General features: G+C 42.8%; 1 protein-coding gene across 3 annotated transcripts in view; it reads left to right on the top strand.

The window, feature by feature from the left end:
* SUFU (SUFU negative regulator of hedgehog signaling) overlaps positions 1-25,351 on the top strand; it is a 401,082-nt gene that overhangs the window by 180,130 nt on the left and 195,601 nt on the right. For all 3 annotated transcript variants that reach the window (XM_069239511.1, XM_069239512.1, XM_069239513.1), the window contains exon 8: positions 7,927-8,038. In XM_069239511.1, coding sequence (XP_069095612.1) covers positions 7,927-8,038 — 112 coding nt within the window. The remainder of the gene's footprint in view (positions 1-7,926; positions 8,039-25,351) is intronic.

Raw genomic sequence — 25,351 nt, 5'->3', positions numbered from 1 at the left:
CTCACACCCCTCTTTCTGCAATGATCTCGCTATATTTTTTCATTAGAAGACTGCAACATTTTCTTTGAATTTACTAACTTTCAGGAAAGTCTGCAGCCGGAGCCTATTGCCAGTTTTTCAGAGGAAGACAATTTGGCCACTCCTTTTTTTCCCCCCTCCCCGGCTAAAGAGGTCTTTCCCAATTCCTCCATGATAACTGATACCACAGTGTTCCTCTTTGTCTATGCTCTCTGCCACTGAAGTAAAGGCACTTGTGCTGAAAATTAAATCTGTATCTCATCTGGACTGTTGTCCACCACAGATTCTATATGTGGTATCAGAAGCAGTGGCTCTTCAGCTTACGCTCCTAATAAATGCAGCAGTCACATCTGGTTCCTTCCCTGAGGTTTAGAAGGAAGCAATGGCAATCCTGTTAAAAAAAATTCTATCTTGGATGTTAAAGTTTCGAAGAATTACTGTCAGATATCACTTCTGCCTGTTCCTGACAAAGTTCTAGAAATTCTCATAAAATCAGCAGTGGCGCTCAACATCCCTCAGCAGAACTTTAAAGTAAGTCGAAAAAGACCAAGCATGTGAATAACATTTTGGATAATTGTCAAATTATAGAAGATCAAGTTGTTGTACAGGTTTGCAAAATGGACCAAAGGTGTCCTCAAATGAGCAAGGAGAAGGGAAATAAATGCAGAAAACAGAATTGTCTTAGAAGAAGAAAGTTGGAGAAGGTTGAAGAGTTCATATGGACTGAAGCATGGGAGAGGAAGGTAAAGGTTAGAGATAGTTAGTGAAATGTTTCCTAACTAGCTAATGGCTGAAAATGTATGATTTCATTTGTTTTATTGACATAGAGATCATCTTCTTGACAGTTGAGGTCAATAGGAAATGAGAGGGGGGGGTCTCCAATGAGGTAGATTGGATTGCTGATGGGTGAGATTTTACTTTATTCAGATCTTAGTGTTCAGCAGCATAGTGCATGAAATCACCTGAACAAAAGAATGATTCTCAGTTGAAAAGGTTTTAGGTATTTTTTTTTAGCATGAGTGAATTCTTTCAGGTTTGCCTAATGTTCAGTGTTTGAGTTTACATACAAACACATTTAATCCAAAATCAAATTATTTTGTTTGGTGGGGAAAGAATTTGGGTGAAATTGTTGCGGTGCAGTTCAGAGTTCACACTACTTTGAATTTGATTTTGTTGTGGAAATAGCTGTCTTTCTCGATGAGAAACATTTTCAGGCATCCAGCTGTATAGCTGCATTGGGCAGGTTTCCAGGGAGAGCATACATAGAAGAAGAAAGTAACCCTGTAACCCAATTCAGTAACATCTGCATGTCTTGGAATCAAGACGCTTTAGTCCTCAATCAGGATCCTCTGAGGTAGTCTATAACGACAGAGCACAGTAGGAGCTAGGATAGATCCTTGAGGGACACCACAAGTGATCAGGATGAGGGAAGGCATTCTCCATCATAACTAGCTGTATGTCATTGGTTTGGAATGAGGTTTGGGAGGAGATGAACCAACTAAGAAACTTCGTGTTAAATCACTACAGGCTCCAAGAATGTAAATAAGCCTCAATGATGAATATTATCAAATTTAGCGGAAAGATCAAGGAGCAGCTGAAGACAAACATTGCTTTTGCCCATTATGTATACAATGTCTGCATGAAATTCGGATTGATTGGGCTGGAAGAGGTTTCCATTTTCTATGAAGATGTTAAGATGTTTTGCTGTGCATTTTGCAGTTGAGTTAATGAGTGGCCAGAGGTGTTGAATGGCCTGCAGTTGAAGAGTCGATAAGGGTCAACTTTGTTTTTTATCTATTTATTTTTTGGGGGATGGTGTTAATTTTACTTTTTAAGTGTCTGGAAAAATGGCTTCCTGTAAGAATGAATTGATATATTACCGACACAGTTTAAGGGAGAGAGGAAGGAGTAAAAGGTCTGGTTCAGCACTGAAGGATTTTGAGGCATGACATTTCTTGACACAGATTATTCTGCTGTTTTTTTTTGTTGTTGTTTTTTTTTTAGACGTAGAACTCCTTAAATTTGATATTTGGTTGCTCACCTTGAGGTTTAGTGTAAAATGTTATGTTTTATAAGAGTTGTCCGCATTTGCAAAGGCAGTTCTGGATACTTTTATTAAACTCAAGCAGTTCACTATTCGTACAATATGCGGCCTTGTTCACGCACTTTTGCCCTACCTATTTTTGTTTTAGGTCATTACATTTACATTACACTTGCCTGAAGGCGAAGTGAATCTACTTGCATATCATATTTGGATGGCTCGCTGAACCAAGCCTTCTTTGAACACGATCATTTGAGTGAAATAACAGCAAATTTATGCAATGTTTGGTTATAAACGCAAGTGCTTCTCCAAACATTCTACCAAATTTTCGAATGAATGAACTTTTTCTGTTTACCTTTTCTTTAACTCACCTTTAAAAACTGGCAGAATGTTCAAAAGGCTATGAGATTGTATTTGATGTGTAACATTACAGCCTGCAAAACTGACAGATCTCTTTGTTGTGTTCGTTATTATGACTTCAGATAAGTTACTCTTATAGTTTAAAAAAAAGTTGATTTGGAGCAACGGCACACAAACTCTCTCTGCAGCAGCTCCGGGCACCCCTCAGCAAATGACTGAAGCTTGAAACCATCATCAAGAGGTGTCCACAAGAAGATTTTAAATGTTACATGCATTTGTGCTTTGCTGCTTTAACAGACTTGTTGCCCAAATTACTGGAAGGCAGCATCAATAGTTCCCATTACCCATGATAACATGCAGTGTACTTGACTATTGCGCTGTGTAAAGTTTGTTCTGGGTCTGTATCAGTCAGTGGAAAGTATCTGTGATGGTGCGATCCTTTACGACTGTTATCTTAAGACCTTGGGTTGTGTTGCACTCTTAACTAGAGGTGAGGCAACTAAGGACCTTTATTACACATAGTGATGGTCAGTGTCTAACTAGCTATACCTTGTCAAACATAAGTATCTATATAAAGTAAGGGAACAGCAGAACGGAAACTCTAAACAAAACGAGAAGAATCCAGCATCTTCTGTGGTTGATGTGTCTCTGCATGGAGAACGTTATGTGCATAAAGTGATTGCAAGGTACATTTTGTTCTGTTCTTGGATCACTGACAAGACGACCCTGACTACTCTTAGGGGCTATTAATATCACTTCAGTCAATGAAGGGCTATTAAGTATTCATAGGCTCATGCTATGCCAGGCTCTGTAGTCTAGGAATTCTTATAGCTCAGTGAGTTGACTAAAAACTGTGGCACCACTCCCAAAAACTCACAGTTCAAAGCCATTTGAATTAGCAGTGGTATTGTAGACGGGTCTCCGCCACCGCGTCTTCTCTCCCTCATAGCCGACATCATTCCACAAGTTGCCTCGATACGGTTTTGCGTTCTCATGACAACGGGAGAACGCTACGTCGCATCACCAGCAACAACTTCCTGGTTCCGGAAGTACAAGAGAAGACAGACTACATTCCTGGGGAGTCGAACGCCACGGAGAAGGACCCAGCCGGTGGAGTTGCAGTGTCAGAGACAGCGGTGCTGAATACGGACGAGTCCTCCTGCGGAGCTGACGAGAAGACGCCGATTACAGCTGACAAGGAAACGACGAAGACGCTAGACGCCCGCCACGACCCCGGACGGGCGTGGCTCTCGAAGGTACGGTCCCTCCTAGGGGCAAGGGGATCACAGGGAAACACGGGCACCGGGGAAGGGAACAAGGGAGGCGGGAGAGGGGAAGGAGAGGTGCACTAAACCACTAAGGGGGGGAAGAAACCGAACGGGCACCAGCAATAAAACCCATCACAGTGGAATATCCTCACCAACTCACCCTGAGTGGTCCACCACCCGACACCGTCGCAGCCAACCTTACGAAAGGGCATAAGAAGAAAGAAAGAAGAATATTACAAAGAGGAAAAGGCAGAATCAATTTCAACGGAAGAAATATGGAACACTATACTTTCTTTATAGACATTTAACAGATAATAAAAGCATACGGTAATACCCACGAACCATACCTACCCGACTCAGTCTTTCTGCGCTTGTGTACCACCACAGCCTACCACAGTTATCCTTTGGCATAGTCACAGTTCCTGATGCACCAATTCATATTCGCTCTGGTGGTTGGTGGTCTGGCCACTGAAAATACATCTGGAGCACTATAAAGGCTCTTCTCGTCCCAGTATGCTCCTAGTTATGCTAAGAAAGAGAGTGGAATCTCACATTTTGCAGCCTAGGTTGGTGATTATGTCCTAATGTGCCCTTGGTCAAAGTTCCAGTTTTGATGGTGGAAGGCACTCAGAAAGCCAGGTGTACCCACTTGACAGAGAGGATCCCACTGGGATCATAGGCCCTTGTTTGTGGTTAGGATGACACCCGACATTGTAACAACAGTAATCCGAGATCAGTGCGGAACACACAGTTCATCCTGTTCACAATGGGACCCACCCTAAGGGTGTAGCTCAAAAGGCGAACCCTATTTTTTTGTCTTTTGGGTAATGGTTCTACATTTGCTTCTAGTTTAGAAGGGAAAAGCAAAAGTCTCTTGTCTTTGTCATTTTGTCTTTTTAAGCTTATGCAGTAGAAGGTCATTACAACGTTAAAGCGAGTAGGATGTACTAACTGCTGAAGGCAGCTAGTCATGGAAAACTGGGGGCTCTGGTGGGATACCAGATTGTGATAATGAGCACAACTTATCTCCCCAACCAACAAATGCTGGGAGCAACTTTGCAGGCGGTTTCAGAGGTTTCTGCGGTAGTGGTGGTGAGCCGTAAATTGTCACTGGTAGTAGGCTTTTGCTGGGCAGTACCAGCTGTGCTGCACCAGACTTGCTTTGCACCAGCCTGCCAAACTGGGTTCATCTAGTTGATGTTGCTGGACATATTTCTCTTCCTGCAGGATGTGGTGGTGATGTGTCACAAACCTGTCAGAAAGCTACTGGTTCTCTGATGCCCACTGAGCAGCTATAAGGTGCAGTTTAATCCAAGAGGAAGAAGACAATATCAGTCTTGTGATAAACTGGTGTCCTTAAACATTTCCTGGTCTTTCAGACTTGTGTGGATGAGCGCTTTGTGTCATGCATTATACTTTCTGGGAAGCGGGGTATTAAGGACCTACTTTCTTTTTTTAATTGTAGAGATTTGTATTTTTATGAAGATAACGTTATGAAAATGATACAACAGTGCCCCGCTGATACGCCTTGCATTTGTGTCTTAACAGATGTATCAAAGATGTGCATTACTTACAGAGCTGAAATGTATGGCTTTGGAGTAAAAATATTTCATTCTTTGAGAGAGCCTATAAAATCAGTTGACTTTCATAGCATTGTCAAAAAGTTATCAGGCCAGGAGCTATTCCAATTCAAAGTATTGTATCCAGAATTCCAGTATTTTAATTAACTTCCCAGGCATCCCATCCTTTCATAGGCTTTTTCCCCTCCACAGTACACCAGTCCATATTGACACACTATGAATGCTTTGTTGGAATAGAAGAAGGGCTCTCTCCAGGATCAGACTGTCTCTTTGGCCTAACACCAAAGCAAGTTTACATAGATTTTATGTTCCGGTGTGCAGTTCTTGTTCACCCCAGGCATCCTACACAGTTATCCTTACCAGTAATTCAGTGTGTTCTCCACGCATATCTCTGAACTTTACTCTAGCTATTTCCCAGAAACGCAGTATTTTGGGGCCAAAGTGCCTGAATGAAGGTTCCCTTCTGCCTGTTGTCTTTGACGATTGGCCATAGAGATTCCACTCAAATCCTGCTGCCTTTATTGTGAAAAGTACACTCTGAAGCTCTTTTACCTGGATTCGCTAAAACGTTGTATTGCCACCTCTCTGGAGTACATTTGGGCATGTGTGGGACTTGGGGGCTCTGATTTTCAGAGAGAGAGAGAGAGAGAGAGAGAGATAGAGAGATAGAGAGAGTCGGTGGTTGCTTCAGTGAGGCATAAATTGAGAAAGACTCGTGCTCCTACATGTCCATCAGCCACCACAAACAGACCTTCTTCCCAAAGCCAGTAAGGTGGCAGGTTCCATGTTCTAAAGTGTTTCCAATAACTCGAGAGATCATGGAAACATAGATGCCACTAGGGGAAAACGGGACTGGTAAGCTACAGAAGTTGAAAGAGTATGATGTCACAACTGTCTGCAGAATGTGAGAACTTATATCCTTAAATTTTGTGGACTTCCAATTAGAAGTCTCTGCTGTTGTGAGTAAGGCAACCGAAGTGTCTGTTTAAAGACACTTTCCTATTGAGATCTAATAAGCAGCCTCATAAACTTGGACTTTGTGTATGTCTATATGTGGAATGAGTGAATTAGAGAGATTATATACTCTGAGCAGTTACACATATGTGCATTAGCATCCCTTTGTCTTCAATGACAGTTGAGAGATTTGAATTCTTTCCCATGCAGTGTTGGCCACATCAATCATGTGAAAGAAGGTTTATTGCACATATACGTTACTAAGGGCTAAACTGTTTTAGAATAGATAGTTGTCTCTCACTAGCTCAACGTAGCTGGCAGTAGAACACTCCAATGCTTGAGCATGTTAGACTCAAAGCAGGGCATGGTTGTAAAATGACTGTGCCCAGCTGCTTCGCTTCGGCTTTGTTTTTGCATTCACTAGCATAGAACAGGGTATTTACGAGGTTTAGAGACATGCCTTTCCATGGCATAACGTTTTTTTCCGCTCTGTTCATTCTGACTATTCACTATGTAAAAACACTGTTGCACGCCCAAAGGTTCTTGTGCATGCACTCTTAAAACCTCATTTATTGTACTTTCAGGGCTAGAAAAGTATGCCTCGGATCAGATAATCGGTCATGACACAAGGGCTGGTCTCTGCTTGTACTTGCCCTAAGCCAAGACTCTAATTTTAAAATCCATTGCCAGGAAAAGTGTTACCGGAATCTGTGTTCATGTTGTTTCAAAAGGAGATGTTGGGTTCCATGGGATTTCCTATAGTCTGAGGTAGTATTTGCTAGAACTCACTTCAGATGTAACTGGCCCCTTTCCTTTCTTCTATACAGGAGTGCATAGTAGCTGTCTGAAGCTTAGAGCAGGAAGACAGAATATTGAGAAAAGGTCAGGCTCTCAGCGTAAATCTAGAGTTTGCAGTCCACTTTCTCCATGGAGTAAAGCGCGTTCTTCTGGTGAGATGAAGGAGAGCTGTAAGTTCAAGCTATTTGGATATAGGTTAATAAAAAATATTTTTTTGTGGCGCTACCCACTGAGAAACACTGCCTTGGGTGCTTTTTGAATGCCCAAGGCTAACATGATGCAGTAGAAGGAACGCTACATACAAAATGCAGTTCTCAAGGCCTATGTTTTTAGGGTATTTTTTAACAAGGGTAAACAAACTGGTTTGGTTTAGCTAGCAGGTAACCGCTGGAAGTAATACATACATAACATTCATAAAAGATTTTTTTGAAGTAGAAAGATGTGCAGCAGTCACTAAGACCACAGCAGCTCACGTAAACGAACCTGGGTTTTTTTAATGTGAAAAACATTGGAAATATGTTTTGTCATTGGTGACAGATACCTTATGTAACTTCAGCAGCATACTTACATAAGTGCCACATAAGTCATTTAGGCCAGATTCCAGAAGTGCATAATGGAAATTTCAGACATTGCTTAATTCACATTAAATATTAAGAGCCTGAAGTTTTGGAATGGAACTAACAATGAATACTGTGACTATCTATTTAATAATTTATTGAAAATTTAATTGAGCACTCAAGCAACATCTGAGTAGTTGCTAGTTTTAAAATGCCAGGTAAAAGTTTTTGTATCTAAATTTAGAAAGAAAAATCAGATCTGGCTCTTCCATTGCTCGGTGTTCAAGTAATTGTTTAAAACTCCTGCATTGTGTTAAGAATGTGAATGATTAATCTTTTTCATCCCTCAGATACAGAGCAAATAAGAGAAACCCTACGGCGAGGCCTTGAGATAAATACCAAACCAGTTCTACCTCCAATAAGTGGCCAAAGACAGAATGGGTTGAACCACGATCGAGCACCGTGAGTCTCAAACAGCTCTTCAAATGTCAAAGAGTGGTCTTAATCCTATTTAGATACATTTTATTTGCAAGGTGTTGCTTGCCTTCTTTCTTCAAATTTGGTAGCATGCATGCTTTTGAAAGATGTTTCCACAGTTGTAATTATTGGAAATAGTGTAAAATGTTATGAACAAAACTCTGTAAGCGTTGAATGAATTATTTGATACGGAGTTCATATGTCAGAAAATGTCTTGGTGTACTATTGTTCACAGCTTGTTACTTTTACTGGTGAGACTGTGGCCACACAGCAAAACTAATTCATCTGCACTCAAACTATGTGTTTTTGGAACCAATTAATAATTAAAAAGAAGTTGAGATGTGGAATGCAGGAGCTTGTTTTATTAATCTGATAGCCTCCTTCAGCCTAATAACGTCATCACAGTTCTTTCTTCTACTGATTGATATTTGTTTCTGTTCAGATGCACTGTGGAACTGTATAAGGTGTGAATCTGAATCAGGCTTTTAGATCTTTAGACTTTAAACCAACAGGAATGTAGGATTTGTGCCAGGTTTCAGGGCAATATTGGACTCAGTCATAATTGTTTCTTAGAGCCTCATTGGCTGTTCCCTTCAATTTTTAGTTGACTGCTTTTTTGTGGTTGTCACCAGTGCAGAAGTGTTTACTTCTCAAACGTGACTAAAACAGATGTTAAGGTGTTGATACGAGAATTATGACTCAACGAGGCAGCCATTTCATCCCTGATTTAGTTTTCCTGTTGAGTACATCCTCTTACCAATGCAGCACCCCTAATGCTTGAAAGGTTTCTTCCATACCTAGAAAAAATGATAGAATCGTTTTTCTTCAACTTCATCCATTTGTGGAGTCCTACTTTTGATTGCTTTTTAAGATGCTAGAGTATTGACTTGGTGGTAACTTCAGTGCTTGTTGATAGTCAAATGCTGGCGGACCACAGAGGTTGGTGACCAGGTTTACCTATCTGCAGCTTTTTACATCATAGGTTATTCCATTCTTCTCGCCAAATCTAAATTATTTGGGCTTCAAGATAGTGGAATAAAATAAAATCTGGCTTGGCTTCGTATCGCAGGTTTTATACCAGAAGTACAACAAAATCTCATCAACCAGCCATTTGATACAGAACATCTCTTCTGCCCGGAGGTTAATGAGATGTTGGAAAAAATAAAAAGGGATACTGCAAAGTTGATTAGGAATCTGCAAGACACAGGCTGTAGGTTATTCTTTCATGGATACCTGTCCAGGAGTGGACCAACACCTACATCCCCTAAACAAAGTCACTCTTACCAAAGACGTCAGCAGCCCTACCAACGTCAGGCTTTCAGAGAGTACTATAAAAGAACCTATATGTGAATCTCAGAGGGCGAGGCAGGGGGTGTGGAGGCACCACCAAAGGTCCTACCCCACTAAATAGTGATAGCCCACATATACCCCTCATATGACCCAGATCGCATGTCACCTGTCAAGGGGAGACTAAGCCATATTCGCCACCAGTTCTAACAGATCACCTCAGGCAAATGGGTCTGAAGCATTATACAACATGGCTGTTGCCCCAAACAACATGCCACTCTTTCCAGCATCCCTTCCTGCACTTACAAGCTTGGTACTGAACAGACTTGCCTCCTATTAGAACAACGGTGTGCCCCAGTACAATAGGGGGCCATAGAGCTCATACGACCACAAGATCGCTGAACATACTCAATGGGCTTCCTCATCCCCAGTAGGATGGATGCTTCAAGCAAATCCTCCGTCTCTGGCATCTCAACCATTACATCCTTTCAGAACACTTCAAACTGACAACTCTGCTAGATGTCTTCTACTCCTGCTGCAAGGAGACTTCATGGTGGTGCTTTATCTCAAAGACTCCTATTTCCTCTTTCCCATCCACACCGCGCATCACAAGTACCGGTGCTTCGTGGTCAGTGGCTGTCATTACCAGTTTAAGGTAGTACCGTTCAAGTTCCCCACGGTCCCTAGGGTGTTAACAAAATGCCTGGCAGTAGTGTCTGCACATCTATGCCACCAAGGAATTCACATTCTCCCGTACCTGGATGATTGGGTGATCAAGAACAGCAAAATACAGTGCATAAAACACGAATAGGCAATAGTGTTCCTTCTTCACATGCTGGGGTTTCCCATAAATATCACAAAACCCCATCTTCTATCCCAGTTGCAGCCTTTCCTAGACTCCATACTCAAAAGAATCACTGCCAAGGTGTATCCAGCCAACAATAGGTAATGAATCTTGATCAGCTGCTGCTTCGTTTTCAACCAGACCGTCATATTCCTTGGTGCACAGTCATGAATATGACATCCTGTACAGCAATAGTCCCATACTTAAGGTTGCACATGAGGCCCTTGCAAGCACGTTTGCCAGCCCAGTGGTGTGAAGCGTCTGGGCTGTCACACTGTGCAATGATAGACACCCACTAACATGCTAAAACAAAGAAATAGTGGAGCATACCATAAGTCAATTATTTAACATCAAACTGTGGAATAATGTTTGTTAAAACCACATGAATGATCACATAAAGTGCACACTATTTCTTTGTTTTTGGGATTAACTGGTTTGGTCTTCCGATTCCAGTTTGTACATGTTGGCAACGGATGTAATTTAGTGTATGAGCACTGAAAATATATACAATTTTGAATTGAGAACATTGGGGTCGCTGTTGCCTCTTGTTTTTTTTTTTTTTACCCACTAACATGCTGTTAGAAAGGCCTTTTATACACCCAGTTCTGCATGTTAACATTACCATGGGCATCCCTCTCCGGGGATGGAGCTCTCACCATCAACACAGTCTACAGGGCAGTAGCCCTCTCGACATCATGGTCTCGCCATAATTTTCTTATAGCTTCTAGCTAAACAGCTTGCTCCCAATGTGTTTCACCAACTAATTTGTGGGAAAATAGTCTTAATCAGGACAGACAACATGACAATGATGTATTGCATACAGGAGCAGTAGCACACTCATTCACTGCAGCTCTCTCGCCTAGCACAGATCATCTGGCATTGGGTGCTTCACTTCAAGGACTATCCGCAGATAGTCTTATTTGCGACAGCCGAAAAGGAAAAATGCCCAAGCTTTGCTGCCAGCTACTCACACAGACATCCTGTAGGGAATGCCTTATTGATGAACTGGTCAGAGATATTTGTCTGCACTTTTTCATCTCTCCCTCTGCTCCTGTTTGTCATTAAGAAGCTCAGGCACAGGCACACAGCATTCCAGCCTGAACCAGACAACCCACCCTAGTAGAACTCTCCATCAGCACCCACAAGAGGCCTCCTCTCAGAGCAGATGTGCAATCTCAGAAACAGACAGATTAGACACCTGGACCAAGCACAGTTCAGCACCTGAGGTCCTAGAGTTTGAATACCTGCATCCCCCACAAGAATGCATATCTGTCCTTAAGGAGGCTAGGCACCCGACAATGTGCTCTTACTATGCAGCAAAACAGAAGACATGTGTCCATTGCTCTATTGCCAATAAATGTAATCCCTTAAATAATACAATATAGGAGATAATTGCTTGCCTTTTTCCCCCCTACCAAAGTCAAGGTTAGCTTACACATCTGTTGGCCTTCATCAACCACCCGAAGACACTGCCTAGATTAGAACATATACACACACCTCTCTTTTCAGAATGTGAGTTGTTAAAGCATTTGTGGAGTGATTAAAAAGAGTAATACATCCCACAACCAATCCCCGCAGCCCTTTTCTGTAACCTCAGTATGTATAGTCCTTAATAGACTTATGGGTCCATCATTTGAACCATTGCACTCATGTCCCCTTCAATTTCTTTCATGGAAAGTAGCCTTTCTAGTTGCCATTAAATCCCTTAGGCTCTTTAGTGAGCTACAAGCCCTTATCATCCAAGAATACAGGTCCACCATATGGGTCCACAAGGAGGGTCATTCTCAGACCCAACCCTAAGTTCTGTCTGAGGTAGTGTCACTTTTCCTCCTCAATCAAAGCTTTGAACTACCAGTTTTGTTTCCCAATGTCTGACTCTGTGGCTGAAAGGGCATTGCACACTTTGTTGAAAGGTTTCTTATGTATTACATTGATGGGACCAAAACTGTTCTGCAGTTCAGATCAGCAATGTGTCTCTTTTACAAAGCCTTTCAAGTGGCTGGCTATTTTTAAAGCTGATGTAGCCAAGTGGCTTGTCAAATGTATACCAACATGTAACATCCAGGACAAACAAGTTCTGCATGCTTCCTCTAGGGCACACTTTACTGTTAAAAGGAGGCAATTGTTGTCTTCCTTGGCAGCTTTGCTATAGCGGACATCGGTAAGGCAGCTATATGGTAAACACCACACACATTTACTAAGCATTATTGTGTGGACGTATTAGCCTGTCAGACAGTGCTAAAGACATTTTTTCACATTGCTCTATTACCCACGCTGTAGCCATTGCAACTGGGAGGATGCTGCTACTCAGTTTATACTAAGCATATGATTCTACAGCCACATGTGCCACAATTGGAAAATGCTACTTGCCCTGTAGGTACCCGTTTGTAGCTTGTAGTGCTGTTTACATGAACCTCCCCTCCTCCCCAGATGCGCATGCAATGATGCACATCTTCAAAATACATTAATTCTTTTTATGCATTGCAATAATGCACCTTACCTCTTATTAACACTCTGTGTAGTTTACACGTACTGTGCAGAAAATAATCTAACATGGTGTCTGTGTCCATGTGCAGTGTACACCGGAAGGAGGAATCACACTGCATCTCGTAACTTGAGGACTTGCTTAGAAGAAAAACAACTTACATAAGTCCAAGCCCAACACTAGATAGGTTGGAGTATGCTAAGCATGTGTGTGTATGTATGTGTGTGTTCTCTCTCTCTCTCTCTCTTGTTCTCTCTCTCTCTCTCTCTCTCTCTCTCTCTCTCTCTCTCTCTCTCTCTCTCTCTCTCTCTCGTGTCTTCTCCCTAGTAACCGTGGTAAGTGGCAACAATAAGATAATTGCTTTGTTTGCCTCATCAAGCACTTACTGCTCACTTGTTTACTTGCTTTTATGCTCTTTGCTGACCTCCCTGTCAGCCAGCTGTTGAGACAAGTAGAGTTCCATGTAAGCTGCACTTTGCCTGCCACTACTTGCCTAATGCCAGCTACTCCCTGCCATCATTAGTTGCACCTCTCTGACAAGTGGTCTCTGGTTGCCACTATGTGTGCCCAGCTCAACCACATTCTGCTGGGTTTGCGCTATCTGGGAGCCGAGTGGGGTGGTTGAGCTGGTAATTGTAGCGTGGGCATCAGAGTTTGTTAAAACGATCGCTAGTCCCTTAGGACCATAGGCTCATAGGGAGTGGAGTGCTCTGACTCAAGACAAACTGGTTGAAGTGGCTCAGCATGGTACCAAATTGGAGAGTTCCTAATGAGAAGGCTGCCCCCTTCCCCCACTAGGCTAAAGGATTCAGTAGCCAGTAACTGGCATTCTCCAGCAGAGACTTCTCCAGCCAAGACCCAATTGGCAATTGGCTATACCAAAATTTGTTATCCATGCTTTGTAATGCAGCCATGCTATTATACCAGTTTAACAGCAAGATTTTAAATGGATTAGAAAAAGATGAATGTTGATATCCGATCCTGATCCTCGATCATTTCCTCCTACTTCTGTAGATGTGCTCTGAGCTGTAGGGTATGCTCTTAATGTTATTGTAGTTGAGATGTAGCCATAATTTATTTTCGAAGTCCTAGGGCTGAAACCTGCTGTTGTGAGTCCCTGCTGTAACCCTGCAGTCTGCAAGAGAAGCAAGCAGAAAGGGTGTATCTAAACCACCCTACCAGTATTAACACTACCATTGATGCTGACAAAGCCCTTCAGCAGTTGATTAACAACTAACTCGGCAACAACTGTCAACAATAAAATAATAGCTGTTTAAATTAACCATACATGAGCCATTAGCTGTCAATTGTGAGATGACAGCAATTGGGAAACTGAAAACTGGGAACAGGTACTTTGTCTCGGAGAAGTGCCAAGAGTGCCAAGTTGGTGCACACTGCCGCCTCCTCGACAGAGTCAAACCCTAATTATGAAAAAAAATTAAGAAGCAATCTAGAGGGACCAATACATTTGGAAGGTAGAGGGACATAATACAATTTGATACAGAGGCCACTGACTGTAGCCATTTGTTCACTTGCGGTGTTTCTTAAACCACCAGGAGTTCACAGCAGTCGAATGCTAGAGAAAACACAGAGAGTGAACTGGAGAAAAGACCCAATGTCCACTGTGTAGAAATTCTCGATACTGCTATGATTTTTCATATGATTTTTCTCCCTTAACTAGTTCTCCAGTTGACCTGGATTTTACCTTGCAAAATATGGCAGAGGAGATTATGATAAAAATGTGAACAATTTAAACTGTAGAAGCATTAGTGCACCGGTACCCATGAATGTGGTTATAAGCAGATATTCTTGAATATACCTGGCCAAAGACAATCTAATATACATTTCCTGAAAACCTTGAATAAACAAAGCTTATTATTACAGAAGCCCTAACTGCTCTGCATGGTGTACTGGACTCTCTGCTTTTAACAGAGAAATTATTCAGTAGGATGGGCCATATTGCATCTTTAATAACTATATTTCAAGTACTGACTAGTACAGGAGCGAAAAGTGATGTAGCTCTACAAACTGACCCATTGTTAAATGGTTCTGTGGCTGAAATACCACATCCTGTCATGAGCACACAAACAACTGGAACCGGAGACACCCCAAAGGGGGAATCTATTGAATCTGCTGTGCCTCAGAATGTATTGATAAGCTCCATTATAAAAATGGCCATGGTGAAATAAGCCCGCCATGTAGTTCCTAAAGTGAGGATAGCAGCTAGTGAGTACCAACAGTAATAGTAAAAAAGAAGCCCCACTAGTAGCAAGAGTGATCATGATAAAAGGGAACAAGAACTGGAAGGGAAAGAAGGGGAACATTTACTTTATTTTCTAAGGACTGTTTTCAGTTATTCGAGAATTGGATTGGTGCAGCCACAATATACAGATAGATCGAAAAGTACAAATCTTGTCTCTATAAAGGGTAGAAAATGAATTAATCCCAGTGAGAAAGAATCTCTACTGTTCTATGACGTCTTAGGAAAACAGATGGACAAAATTGAATTGCAATGACTAAAGTCCACCAGTTGTAAACATAATGGTTCAACCCTCTAGTTCGAAGCAGGCAGATAAAAATGACACAAGCAGCGCACGAAACAACAGCTGTATAAGGGAAGGTATCATGTCATGTATAAGGGATAGTATTAATGTAAAATGTGTTGACACAACCTCAAACATGGATATAATGATATCTACAGCATGTAACTGCTCTGTACCAGCAGCAAGTTCACTATTTGCTGTTAATCCAATAGCCACACCATATGTCGTGGGTAGGCGGGGATAGAAAGAAATAAGGTAATTGCCGTGGTTGCATATGTAGTACAAGCCAGGAACAGTTCCTATCTCAGTTACATGTTGACTTATTTTATGCTGCCAACAACAGTAAACTGCTGACTAGGTCGCACTTTTTATCCCTTTTTTATGCGTTGCCACCTCCTAAGGCTAATAACATCACATGATAGAAGACGACAAGTAAACCTGAAGAAACCCTAAACAACTAGTGGTTCACTCTAAGTTGCAAAAGTGGAGTTTGCTTCTCTAAGTTTTAGCAGGCTCTTTCTCAGTTATCTGGATATTCTGCATATTATGGGAATAGCCTGTCTGCCCTGCCAAGAACAAACAAAGCCAAGATCAAAATCAATAGTACATCATCAATCTCTGTGCACCAAAGTAAGTAGGCCACAACTAGTTCATCCATTCAAGCTGCAAGAACTCCTGCGATGGCAGCCCTCTGTGAAGTTGGTTATGATCTCCTAATTATGAGAGATGCAATCTCAAGAAGGTGAAATTATTGAAAAGTGGGGAGAATAATATTAAAGATGGCAAAGGAAGAGATGCAGGCTCTAAGTAGGCATGGCAAGGATCCACCCTCGCTAGCAAAGACAGAATTTGGGACAAAGAATGGTCAGATTGAACTTCATATCAGTATACAAACTCAAACAATAAGCTACAGTTGTGTCAGCATAAGAACTGATGGAAACGTTTAACATCAGTGATGATTGTATTCATATCCTGAACAGGAATATTGTCGGTTGAACAGCAGATAGCATGATGCTGAGTGGTTAAGGTTTGTTGTTTGCCGGTAAAATCTGTTGTGTTCAGAAAACATGGGCGGTTTTAGAGAATGTTCTGCCTGTCTTCATTGATCTGGGATACGTTTTCTGAACTGTGGAATTACCTCAGGTTCCTCGGCACAAAACACAAACAAGGCCTGTCTTATCGACTACTTTTTTTTTTTTTTTTACTAATGTAGAAGGTTGGAAAAGTGTTGTTAATATGACAATTGTAAAGAGGGGTAAAAAGCGAATATGACCCCCGTACTGTAGTTTTAAATGTGAACACTAGGTGCAGATAGGGTTCACAGCACACACTACATAGAGTACTACCTAGAAATCGTTCCATCCAACGATAGAAGAGCAACAAGTTGGAAATATGTGGAATATCATAGAGCTCAGAATTTGCTGTACTTTCAAAGGTTTTCATAATTAGAGCAGAAAAACATTAGGCTCATCAAGCCTTGTACTAGGGATCAGAACCTGGATCTCTGGAGGCTTCAAATATTGCTTTTCAGTTCTGAGTTGTTGTGAATGAAGTGTGGACAGAGGAGGCACAAGGAAATCTACTGTCTGATTCTGAACAGAAAGAAGAGACCAAAATCACAACCACTTCTTTGGAAGTGGAAATTGGTATTAGCGGTGGCTGAGGGTCTTAAGTCTAAAACAACACCTGCAACTTTGTAGTCAATAATTTCAAAGGCAAAACAGCAAAAACAATCTTCAGTTTAAAAAAAAAAAAAAAAAAACATTGAAGTTGACAAATATAAAGTCTTGCACATCAAAAGACAAATAATCATCTGGTTCGATGGCATCTGTCGCTGTAGATACGCATGTTTTGCATAGCTCGCCATCTGGTGTTGGGTCGGAGTGTTATAAGTTGTTTTTCTTCGAAGAAGTCTTTCGAGTCACGGGACCGAGTGACTCCTCCTTTTGTCTCCATTGCGCATGGGCGTCGACTCCATCTTCGATTGTTTTTTTTCCGCCATCGGGTTCGGACGTGTTCCTGTCGCTCCGAGTTTTGGAACGGAAAAACAGCTAAATTTCGGAAGATTTTCGTTGGTATTGTTGCGTTCGGGATCGGCGTAGTTAGAATCAACACCGCATTGAAGATCGAAGAGCTCCGGAGCCCTTCGGGGTAGTTTTCGATCCCCCGTCGGGGCCTGCTCGGCCCGACCGCGTGTAGAAGAACGCCGATGGAATGGACCCCGTTCCGTTTCTGTCCCAAATGCCACAACAAATACCCCTATACAGACCAACACTTGGTCTGTAACCTGTGCCTGTCACCTGAGCACAGTGAAGACACTTGCGAGGCCTGTCGTGCGTTCCGGTCCCGAAAAACACTCCGAGACCGTCGAGCCAGAAGACTTCAAATGGCGTCCACGCCGACAGCCCACCGAGAGTTTGAGATACAAGAAGAGGAAGAAACCTTTTCGATACACGAATCGGACTCCGAGGAATTCGACGATCCACGAACCGTGAGTAAGACGTCGAAAACCACTCATAAGAAGATTGTCAAGGCCCAGGGGACGCCATTGCCACCAGACCATGGCTCCACCCATAAATTCGGTGACCGACCGTCGGCACCGAAAAAGGCCCAAACAGTGCCGAGACCGTCCGACTCCGGTCGAGACACCGGCACGCAGCCTTCTCGGGACCGAGAAAGTGCTGGAGACATACATCGACACCGAGATAGCGGTGTAGACACGGCTCGACGCCGAGACAGCGGCACCGACGAAGATCGACGCCGAGATGTTTCGACTCCGAAAAAGAAAAAAGTCACCTCGGAGCCGAAAAAAGATGCAGACAGGGTTTCGGTGCCAAAACAAGCTGCAACCGACCCAGTTTCAGGCTCTTATACAGAAGAGCAATCAATGACCTCCCAAATGCGAAAGCATAGGTTTGAGGAAGACCTGCAATCCACCGATGTAGACCATACGCAGAAACGTATTTTTATACAGCAGGGGACAGGAAAGATAAGCACCCTTCCCCCTATTAGGAGAAAGAGAAGACTGGAATTTCAAACTGACCAAACACCACAAACAAAAATGGTGAAAAAGGTTACTCCGCCACCCTCTCCTCCACCTATAATTCACGTCTCACCAGCACAAACTCCATCACATTCCCCGGCTCACACCACCATGAGCCAAGGTGACCAGGATCAGGACGCATGGGACTTATACGACGCCCCTGTGTCAGATAACAGTCCGGAGGCATACCCTACAAAGCCATCACCACCAGAAGACAGTACTGCATATTCTCAGGTGGTGGCTAGAGCAGCACAATTCCACAATGTAAGCCTCCACTCAGAACAAGTCGAGGATGACTTTCTATTCAACACCCTCTCCGCCACCCACAGCTCCTACCAAAGCCTGCCTATGCTCCCTGGTATGCTTCGGCACGCAAAAGACATCTTTAAGGAGCCGGTCAAAAGTAGGGCAATCACACCAAGGGTGGAAAAAAGTATAAAGCGCCTCCTACAGACCCTATTTTCATCACTACACAGCTGCCACCAGATTCTGTCGTTGTAGGAGCAGCTAGGAAAAGGGCCAACTCCCACACATCTGGGGATGCACCACCCCCAGATAAGGAAAGCCGCAAGTTCGATGCAGCTGGAAAGAGAGTCGCAGCACAAGCTGCAAACCAGTGGCGCATCGCTAACTCTCAGGCACTACTTGCGCGCTATGACAGAGCCCATTGGGATGAGATGCAACATCTCATTGAACATCTACCCAAAGACCTACAAAAGAGGGCAAAGCAAGTGGTTGAGGAAGGACAGAACATTTCAAACAACCAGATACGCTCCTCCATGGATGCAGCAGACACAGCTGCAAGAACAATAAATACATCTGTGACCATCAGAAGGCATGCATGGCTACGAACGTCTGGGTTCAAACCAGAGATTCAGCAGGCAGTTCTCAATATGCCATTCAACGAAAAAGAACTGTTCGGTCCAGAAGTGGACACGGCGATTGAGAAACTTAAAAAAGACACGGACACTGCTAAAGCCATGGGCGCACTCTACTCCCCGCAGAGCAGAGGAAATTACAGCACCTTCCGCAAAACACGCTTTAGAGGGGGGTTTCGGGGTCAGGCCACACAAGCCAGTACCTCACAGGCAACAACATCCAGTTACCAGGGACAGTACAGGGGAGGCTTTCGGGGCCAATATAGAGGAGGGCAATTCCCTAGGAATAGGGGAAAATTTCAAAGCCCCAAAACCCCTACAACTAAGCAGTGACTCACATGTCACTCACCCCCTCCACACAACACCAGTGGGGGGAAGAATAGGTCATTATTACAAAACATGGGAGGAAATCACTACAGACACTTGGGTTCTAGCAATTATCCAAAATGGTTATTGCATAGAATTTCTACAATTCCCTCCAAACATACCACTGAGAGCACAAAATTTATCAAAACATCATTCCGAGCTCCTGGAGATAGAAGTTCAAGCACTATTGCAAAAGAATGCAATCGAGTTAGTACCAAACACACAAATAAACACAGGAGTTTATTCACTGTACTTCTTAATACCAAAGAAGGACAAAACGCTAAGACCAATCCTAGACCTAAGAATACTAAACACATACATCAAATCAGACCACTTTCACATGGTCACACTACAAGAAGTGTTACCCTTGCTGAAACTACACGACTACATGACAACATTAGACCTCAAAGACGCGTATTTCCATATACCAATACATCCATCGCACAGGAAATACCTAAGGTTTGTATTCAAAGGAATACACTACCAATTCAAGGTACTGCCTTTCGGTTTAACAACTGCACCAAGAGTCTTTACCAAATGTCTAGCAGTAGTCGCTGCACACATCAGAAGGCAGCAAATACATGTATTCCCGTATCTAGACGACTGGCTAATCAAGACCCATTCGTTAATAACGTGCTCACACCACACAAATCAAATCATACAAACCCTCTACAAACTAGGGTTCACAGTCAACTTCGCAAAATCCAACATTCTGCCATGCAAGGTACAACAATACCTAGGAGCCATAATAAACACAACAATAGGAGTAGCCACTCCAAGTCCACAAAGAATTCAAAATTTCAACAACATCATACAACGCATGTATCCAACACAAAGAATACAAGCAAAGATGATATTACAACTCCTAGGCATGATGTCTTCATGCATAGCCATTGTCCCAAACGCAAGACTGCACATGAGGCCCTTACAACAGTGCCTAGCATCACAGTGGTCACAAGCACAGGGTCCCCTTTTAGATCTGGTGTTAATAGACCGCCAAACTTACCTCTCGCTTCTATGGTGGAACAATATAAATTTAAACAAAGGGCGGCCTTTCCAAGACCCAGTGCCACAATACGTAATAACAGATGCTTCCATGACAGGGTGGGGAGCTCACCTCGATCAACACAGCATACAAGGACAATGGAACGTACATCAAACAAAACTGCATATAAATCACCTAGAACTGCTAGCAGTTTTTCAAGCACTAAAGGCTTTTCAACCAATAATAGTTCACAAATACATTCTTGTCAAAACAGACAACATGACAACAATGTATTATCTAAACAAACAAGGGGGAACGCACTCAACGCAATTGAGCCTGCTGGCACAAAAGATATGGCGTTGGGCAATTCACAACAAAATTCGCCTAATAGCACAATTTATCCCAGGGATTCAGAATCAACTCGCAGACAATCTCTCTCGAGATCACCAACAGGTCCACGAATGGGAAATTCACCCCCAAATTCTGAACACTTACTTCACGCTCTGGGGAACACCTCAAATAGACTTGTTTGCGACAAAAGAGAACGCAAAATGCCAAAACTTCGCATCCAGATACCCACACAGGCAGTCCCACGGCAATGCCCTATGGATGAACTGGTCAGGGATATTTGCCTACGCTTTTCCTCCTCTCCCTCTCCTTCCTTATCTGGTAAACAAACTCAGTCAAAACAAACTCAAACTCATAATAGCACCAACTTGGGCAAGGCAACCCTGGTACACAACGCTGCTAGACCTATCAGTAGTACCCCACATCAAACTGCCCAACAGGCCGGATCTGTTAACACAACACAACCAAAAGATCAGACACCCAGATCCAGCATCGCTGAATCTAGCAATCTGGCTCCTGAAATCCTAGAATTCGGACACTTACAACTTACCCAAGAATGTATGGAAGTCATAAAGCAAGCCAGAAGGCCATCCACCAGGCACTGCTATGCCAGTAAATGGAAGAGGTTTGTTTGCTACTGCCATATTAATCAAATCCAACCATTACACGCAACCCCAAAACATGTAGTGGGTTACTTGCTTCACTTACAAAAATCTAACCTAGCTTTCTCTTCCATTAAAATACACCTTGCAGCAATATCTGCATACCTGCAGCCTACCTATTCAACTTCCCTATATAGGATACCAGTCATTAAAGCATTCATGGAGGGCCTTAAAAGAATTATTCCACCAAGAACACCACCTGTTCCTTCATGGAACCTAAATGTTGTCTTAACTAGACTTATGGGTCCACCTTTTGAACCCATGCACTCCTGTGAAATACAGTTCCTAACATGGAAGGTTGCATTTCTCATCGCCATTACCTCTCTAAGAAGAGTAAGCGAGATTCAGGCGTTTACAATACAAGAACATTTTATACAACTACACAAAAATAAGGTCGTCCTAAGGACTAATCCTAAATTTCTACCAAAAGTTATTTCACCGTTCCATCTAAATCAAACAGTGGAACTTCCAGTGTTCTTCCCACAGCCAGATTCCGTAGCTGAGAGGGCATTACATACTTTAGATGTCAAAAGAGCATTAATGTATTACATTGACAGAACAAAGAGCATCAGGAAAACTAAACAGCTATTTATTGCATTCCAAAAACCTCATGCAGGAAACCCAATATCAAAACAAGGTATAGCCAGATGGATAGTTAAATGCATCCAAATCTGCTACCTTAAAGCTAAACGACAACTGCCCATTACACCAAGGGCACACTCAACCAGAAAGAAAGGTGCTACCATGGCCTTTCTAGGAAACATCCCAATGCAAGAAATATGTAAGGCAGCCACATGGTCTACGCCTCACACATTCACCAAGCACTACTGTGTAGACGTGTTATCCGCACAACAAGCCACAGTAGGTCAAGCCGTATTAAGAACATTGTTTCAGACTACTCCCACTCCTACAGGCTGAGCCACCGCTCTGGGGAGATAACTGCTTACTAGTCTATGCAAAACATGCGTATCTACAGCGACAGATGCCATCGAACTGAAAATGTCACTTACCCAGTGTACATCTGTTCGTGGCATCAGTCGCTGTAGATTCGCATGTGCCCACCCGCCTCCCCGGGAGCCTGTAGCAGTTCGGAAGGTACCTTCAACTATTTGTATATATATTATTTTAACCTTAAATAGGTACATACTTAGTCACTCCATTGCATGGCCACTATTACTACAATACAACTCCTACCTCACCCTCTGCGGGGAAAAACAATCGAAGATGGAGTCGACGCCCATGCGCAATGGAGACAAAAGGAGGAGTCACTCGGTCCCGTGACTCGAAAGACTTCTTCGAAGAAAAACAACTTGTAACACTCCGACCCAACACCAGATGGCGAGCTATGCAAAACATGCGAATCTACAGCGACTGATGCCACGAACAGATGTACACTGGGTAAGTGACATTTTCATTCTTAAATGAAGGACACCATGATTCAACTTCCACAAAGGGCAATCGTAAGTGAAGCAAACCAAAACAAATGTTCTCTTTTAACACTGTTGGTGTAATAAATCTGTCAAACTTTTATCAAGTTCAAACACAGTCTTTAAAAGAAAGTCTTTCACTGATGCCTTAAGATGCTATGTCATCTTGAAAAAGACCAGAAGAGAACTAGGAAAGAGGCAGACACATAAGAAGGTAAACCCTTTTCTCCTTCCTCAGTGTAGTCTCATCATGAGGAGGAAGTGGAACCAGAGCATATTAGGAAGCCTGAGGATGTTTACGAAAGCTTAGAAGAGGATGAATGGAGAGGATAAAGATGAATAGATTGGGGAGACATATAGAGCTTATAGGAAATTCGCCTTTTCTGCATGATCAATCTAGATTTATTGCATTTTGTTGGACCATATATTTTTGCTGGCTTTCAAATACTGCACTTTATCTCTGCTAAACTGTAGCAAAGTGACTGTTTTCACCTTTGAGCATAGTTGAATTGACTTTTTCCTAATTGGTATATTTAACTGAGCTGTAAGTCCACAGTATACGGTATAGGATGTACCCAGGGGCTAGAAGTTAAATGTCAACAGTGTTCTGCAGCATCTGTTGTCCCATCCTTCTAGTGGAAAGCAGAGGCAGAGGTAGTGGAAACATGGCTCAAGGCATACTATTGTTGCCTGGCAGCTGCAGTTTTAAACCTGCACGCCGACCTGTCAATATGAGGCCTTTTAAATATTAATAAGCCTCACCTATGTAAGCCTTGTGATCCTCAAGATAGGGTGCATGATATCTAAACATGTAGAACATATGGAAAAATAATATTACTATGTCCCTACAATGTAATGGCCAAAAAAGCTGTTTTCACTGTAGAAGGTGTAGCTGTCCTATGTAAGAAAAAAAGTGCAGATTAAAATACTAATACTGTATCTCTGGAGTGGGGGGAGCCAGAAAAATAATTAAACAACAATTTTAATAGTTAATAAAAAAAATCCAGTCAACAAGCACACCAGAGGCTAGTAGGTTTTCAGGGGGTATCTCTGAGTGCATGTATTGATAAATCCAACACTGGAATCAGTGTGGACTTATTAATATGATATGTTTGATACCAGACATCCCTATCTTCAGTGAAGACATCCTGTAGCTGGGGAACTCGTATTGACCAGTGTCCAGCACATGCACTTCAAATGGCTTCCCTGGCCACTTACCATGGCTCGGAATTGACAAAAACAAAGCAGGGTCATATCTGATCTTGCAGATATACCCTCACATGTATTATAATGCACCCTGCCTTACCGCTGTTAGGCCTGCTGTTGGGGTGACTTACATATATTGCTTGCAGTGTTCGGGGACATGGCACAGAGGCTGTGTGCCATGTCGTGTTTTCAATATTGTCTGCACCACGCTGCACAGCCTGCAAGTGCAGCCTGTCTTGTGCTTGATAAGAGGTCTCTTTGGGAGGCACAATTCGCTCTGTAGCCTTTAGGACCTTATTTAGTACCTCCAGCACCAGGGGTACCTTTTAATAGGGACTTACAGAGGGTGCTAAAGGTTTTGCAAGTCATACAGTTTTGTGTGTGTGTGTGTGTTGGGGGGTGGCAGCGTGGGAAGGGGGGGGAGGGGGCGGGGGGTTACTGCAGTAAAAACCCAGTTCCCTACAGTCAAGGTGTGAAATGCTTACTAGAAGCAACCAATAGAATGCCAGGAATGGGCAGAGATGCTCCTCTGAACTCTACCAAATATGTAGAGTGAGGGCTGTGGACATCCGTTATGACACTACAGTGTCATATCGTGCTTGGGTGTCAAATCCTGCTTGATAGGTCTGCTAAGTTCACATATAAAACTTGAGGTGCACTTAAAAGGGTGAGAATAGGATGCCAAGACAATTCTTTGTATACACTATCTGGTTGCTTAAGCACTTTTCTTTTATCCTACCGTACTAAGGTCTCTCTCTGGGTTTGTTGTGGGTACAGTACCTGCTGCAAACTGGATTTTAGTTAGTTGCAGGAGGACAATAGGATCACCATAGTACACAATCCACATTCACACTCAGCGTCCAGAGCCTAAGTTTAGTGTGGCCGAAGTGTTTTCATCATATTGAAAATGCCCTGACGCATTGCATTTTGGGCCTGCTCAAAGTTACGTGATTAAGACTTGTTTAGGCTGTGGTTAAGTTAGGAGAACATGAATTATCATTTTGCACGTGGGTTGATGTGAGGTTGGTTGACCAGAGCACAACTGCATTTTCGGAAAAACTCTGCATCCAGCAAGTGAAGACGTAGGCAGAAAAAGTATGAGCTGTAAGGGCAGAGCAGGTTTCATCATGCCCTTAAATGCACCCTAAGGAGCATCCTACAGTTCAGCTGCAGTGCTTTGGCAAGTCATGCCCCAGAGTGTTTCTCACAATGCCTTAACAGTAG

Source organism: Pleurodeles waltl, chromosome 6 (assembly GCF_031143425.1).
Source record: "Pleurodeles waltl isolate 20211129_DDA chromosome 6, aPleWal1.hap1.20221129, whole genome shotgun sequence".
NCBI lineage: Eukaryota > Metazoa > Chordata > Amphibia > Caudata > Salamandridae > Pleurodeles > Pleurodeles waltl.
The sequence above is the reverse complement of the archived record's forward strand: the minus strand, read 5'-3'. Positions and strand labels throughout refer to the sequence as shown.